At 43.9% G+C, this 5,000-nt stretch overlaps 1 protein-coding gene across 1 annotated transcript in view; it reads right to left on the bottom strand.

The window, feature by feature from the left end:
- Positions 1-5,000, bottom strand: part of MAEA (macrophage erythroblast attacher) — a 28,164-nt gene that overhangs the window by 16,794 nt on the left and 6,370 nt on the right. The window contains exon 2 of the mRNA XM_015828499.1: positions 1,235-1,417. Coding sequence (XP_015683985.1) covers positions 1,235-1,417 — 183 coding nt within the window. The remainder of the gene's footprint in view (positions 1-1,234; positions 1,418-5,000) is intronic.

Here is a 5,000-nt window from a genome sequence, read left to right as displayed (position 1 = left end):
GTTCACTTAATAATATCATTTTACATTGCTTTCTGGGCAACCGGTCAACTCTTTGCACCATGACTTTAATTTTATGATGTTTTGCAAGCTCACTAAATGAAAGAACACAAAAAAACCCAACCAGCTCGACAGCGATCACATAACACACTGACAAATGTCCTCCTCTCAGCTTCAATCCATGAGATCAATAACTGGATCCTACTGTGATCTGATTGGCTCATGGCCAAAACAAGAGGACACCGATTGGCTCTCTAAACAGTCATGCTCATTGGCTACAATCAGGTGAAGGAAAGCTACCTGAGATCAACCTGAGCAAGTTGTGCTTCCTTTTTCTGGTTATTTGGCTGCAACTTTTCATAGGATACAGTACAGATAATTGAACAAACTTTGTTGCATGACATTGTTGATTAAATTATCTTTCCATTGATATATAAGTTTATGGCACTACTCCCAAAAAAAGTGGTGTTATTAGCCATCCAACCTCAAGAATACACTTTTCCCAAAAGGTTTCCACAATTTTGGCCGCTACTGTAACTACACAATCCCAGGAAAACACACCTTTGAGTGTGTGGGGGAGGAGCTAGCAGACACCATACTTCCTCAATCATTTGCTTAAGGCAGCGAAGAGGCTGTGCGAAGGCCCTGTTTTTCAGACTCCAGATGCACGATTAATGCCACTTTGGATTAATCCCAGAGGAATGGCTCAAAAGTTCCCCTGGCGTGGAAGATCAGCAACCCCTGCAGCGGGAATTCTTTTGCTATTGTGCCAAGAAAACACAATTTATTAAAAATAAAGCCATTCTGAAGCTACAGCACACACATACCTTGAATTGCAAAGAATGTCATCGCGGATCTTGCAAGATTCTGCTTATTTTTAAAATGTTTTTAAGGGTTGTTGTTTTTCAAAAAAAACAAAATAAAACCCGGAAACTCGGGGGATTTCGCAGGCCTTGGGACGACGTAAAACCTCTGATCTCAAGCAAGAACCGGCACACTGCGGATCGTGTTTTTTTATTAAGGAAAAGTAAACTCTGATTCCAGTTAGCTGAAGGGGCTGGATTCCTTCACTGAGCAGTCACCCAAGATTGCAGTACGTGCAATAAAGACATAAGTTGTGTCAAAACAACGATTCTCTTTGTCTTGAAAACTGAAATCTTGAAAACTCCCAGAGAACTGGAAAAATTAAAAAAAAAACAAACCCAAATAATAAAAAAAGGAGGCAGGAAAAGTTTACCTTCCGTTTCAGGACACTGAGCTTTTCAACCACGCCGTCCAGGAGGCTGACCACGGAATCCACAGCTGGGCAGCTGCCCAGGGTCTTCTCCAGCTCTGCCACCACCATGGTCACGTGGCTGGTTTCTCGATCGATATTTTTCTGGGCAGCCCGGAACCGCTTGTTCAATGTTTCATAAGGTACCTTTCAAAAAACAAACCACCTTTTGTTGTTTATGGGAAATACTCTTTCGAGCCTGGTTTGTTAGCTTTCCTTGGCAATTGCTTAGCATGGACTCTCCAGATTTCATGGACTTATTTAAAGCATTCATATATATACTACTTTTCAGGTGAGAAATCGTAAGAGTTATCAAGCTATTTGTAATTATGTTCACATTCACAGATACTATGTTCCATTACAGCGTTAACCTTGTGAACTCTTAAGCTTCCTCCTTCCGTTATGTATTCAAGATGGACAACATTTAATATTTATTTGTTATGTATATGTAGGGGTATGGGTCTATACCAGGGGTAGGCAACCTTGGCTCTTTTATGACTCGTGGACTTCAACTCCCAGAATTCCTGAGCCAGCCATGCTGAGGGGAAAGGGAGAGGTTTCCAAGCTGAGCCATGCTGGCTCAGGAATTCTGGGAGTTGAAGTCCACGAGTCATGAGGGGGCCATAGTTTCCCCCATGCTGGCTCAGGAATTCTGGGAGTTGAAGTCCACCAGTCATAAAAGAGCCAAGGTTGCCTACCCCTGGTCTATACATATGTTATAATAATAATAATAATAATAATAATAATAATAATAATAATAATAATAATAATAATAATAATTTGGAAGGGACCTTGGAGGTCATCTAGTCCAACCCCCTGCTCAGGCAGGAAACCCTGTACCATTTCAGACAAATGGCTGTCCAGTCTCTGCTTAAAAACTTCCAGGGTTGTACATAGTATGTTTTAGGTGTGTGTCATGTATGTGTTTCACTTTGAGAGCGGGCAACTAAATTTCATTTTTGATGTGTGCCGTCGTGCCCACAGTAAAAAAAAATGACAATAAAGGTTATCTTATCTTACTACAAATTTATGTTAGAAAGAGTAAGGATTATCGAGAGACTTAGCACTGGCACCTGTGTTCTAGTTATTCTAATCAAGGAGAGAAGCAACCTAGAACTAAGGAGAAACTTCCTGACAGTTAGAACAATTAACCAGTGGAACAACCTGCCTCCAGAAGCGGTGAATGCTCCAACACTGGAAGTTTTTAAGAAGAGACTGGACAGCCATTTGTCCGAAATGGTATAGGGTTTCCTGCCTGAGCAGGGGGTTGGACTAGATGACCTCCAAGGTCCCTTCCAACTTTATTATTATTATTATTATTATTATTATTATTATTATTATTATTATTATTATTATTATTATTATTCCAGTTATTATCTGAAATTGGCAGATAATAGAAAATGAGAAATCTAACAACAGCTTATCTACAGCCTCATTGGCTTAAAACACTCCTCAAAATAACAATCCAGGTTTATGTCGCCGGGAAGTTGGGGGAATACGGAGCAACCATCCCCCAGGTACTCACTGAATGTATGTTTTCTATAAACAGTATTTTTGAAGATAAGTAAACGATAAGGAAAAAGTGACATGTTTTCCCACCAACCTGTGAACTGCAATGGAATATACTCTTACCATCCATTTAATGAATGCCCTGGGTGGTGGCAGCAGTAGTAGTAGCAATAGTAGTAGTAGTAGTAATAATAATCCCTCATTCACATACCAAAATATAATCAACTGACAACACCTGCCAGATCCTTTCTCTCAAGATAAAAAAATAACCATGCATCAGAATTTTGGAGTTAATTTAAGCTGGTCAACCTTCGCATCATAATGGGATGATATTACATCAATATAGAGCAGGGCTCTTCAAACTTGGCCCTTTGATGACTTGTGGACTTCAACTCCCAGAATTCCTCAGCCAGGCACGCGTGCCTGGCTGAGGAATTCTGGGAGTTGAAGTCCACAAGTCATCAAAGGGCCAAGTTTGAAGAGCCCTGCCCTACAGGTTTGGTTCAGACTTCTCCAACTGCAATACTATCAAGCAGCATCTTTCATTGGTAGTTCATAAACCAGAATGAATAAACCTCAGATTGATCTCCTCCCTTCCCAACCCAACCAGAATATCCATTTTGAGGAATGAGGGCATCAGAGCTCAAAGTAGCTGCAGGGCCTGTTGTGGGGAAAGCCATAAATACCAGTATTGTCCACCCTGGCTATTATCACTAGAGCGAGACAGCCCACAAATACAACTGTAGAATCCACAGAGGCGTGTAATCTGAAAACCTGTAACCCACGCAGGTAACTTCAGGTAAGTAGCCTGAAATTAGGACAACAAAGAGAATATGTTGTCTACAGACAACCTATTAACGCTGAAAATTAATAGGATTGCCTCTAGCTGCTTGAAAATGGATATTCCAAAAGTTTTTTTCTGAAACAAGCAGGAGTTGGATCAACGCCAATCTGGCCAACGAAAATAAATTATGTAAAACATTTAAAAAATGATCGCAGTAGCATTTTCGTATAAGGCAGATTGAAAATCAAAATCTAATTGGGGGAACACATGATGAAAATCATCCCCCTGCCCCTTGGCTAGCTATTTCTTCCCAGCAACTCCACATCAATGCTGAAATGCATAGGGCAGGGGTCCCTAGCCCCCGGTCCGTGGACTGGTACCGGGCCGCGACAAGCCAGCAATTGGCCCACACAAAGAAGCAAAGCCCCAACCGTGGGATGCAGGCAGCACACACAACCACGCACTCTCCGGTCCATGGAAAATCTCCACAGAACTGGTGGGAAATTCCCAGTGGCAATGTGTGGCTGTGAAAGTTGTACCATAAGAAAGGCTGAGCGCCAAAGAATGGAGGCCTTTGGACTCTGGTGCTGGAGAAGACTCCTGCGAGTCCCCTGGACTGCAAGGCGATCAAACTGGTCAGTCCTGGAGGAGATCAACCCCGACTGCTCTTGAGAAGGCCAGATCCTGAAGTTGAAACTCAAGGACTTTGGCCACCTAACGAGAAGGAAGGACTCGCTGGAGGAGAGCCTGATGCTGGGAAAGATGGAGGGCAAGAGAAGAAGGGGACGGCAGAGAAGGAGGGGGCTGGATGGAGTCCCTGAAGCTGGAGGCGTGAGCTTCAATGGAGTCCAGAAGATGAGAGAGGACAGGAAGGCCTGGAGGAATGTGGTCCATGGGGTCGCGATGAGTCAGACACGACTTCGCAACTAACAACAACAACAAAACCAAACCTGGTGCCCAAAAGGTTGCCATAGGAGACAAAAATCAATTTCCACAAGGCTCCCTGGGTGAAAAAAAGCAAGCACATCATAGGAGCATCAAAGCATGGAAGAAGCCATTAGGTCAGTGGTTCTCAACCTGTGGGTCGGAACCCCATTTGGGGTTGATCGACCATTTCACGGGGGTCGCCAAGCAAGGCTGTCCACCATTTTTTTCCCCTTTTCCGGTGGGTGCCTTACCTCCCTTGGGCTGGGCCAGCTGGTGGTCGGCCTGCTCCGTCTCTGCCGCTTGCCAGCTATGCCTCGGCCGGCGCAGGGGGCGGAACCACGCATGCGCGGCGCTCCCGGGCAGGGAAAGTCCTCGACTTATGACCGGTTTAGTCGACTTACGACCGGTTTAGTCCTCGACTTATGACCGGTTGGGGTCACGGCATTAAAAAGGTTGAGAACCACTGCATTAGGTAAACGCCAAGGCCACTGTCAGAAGTGAGAAAGAAAT

This window comes from Protobothrops mucrosquamatus, unplaced genomic scaffold, assembly GCF_001527695.2.
Source record: "Protobothrops mucrosquamatus isolate PMUCROS unplaced genomic scaffold, P.Mucros_1.0 scaffold4581, whole genome shotgun sequence".
NCBI lineage: Eukaryota > Metazoa > Chordata > Lepidosauria > Squamata > Viperidae > Protobothrops > Protobothrops mucrosquamatus.
Note: the sequence above shows the minus strand (reverse complement) of the source record. Positions and strands in the feature narration are given on the sequence as shown.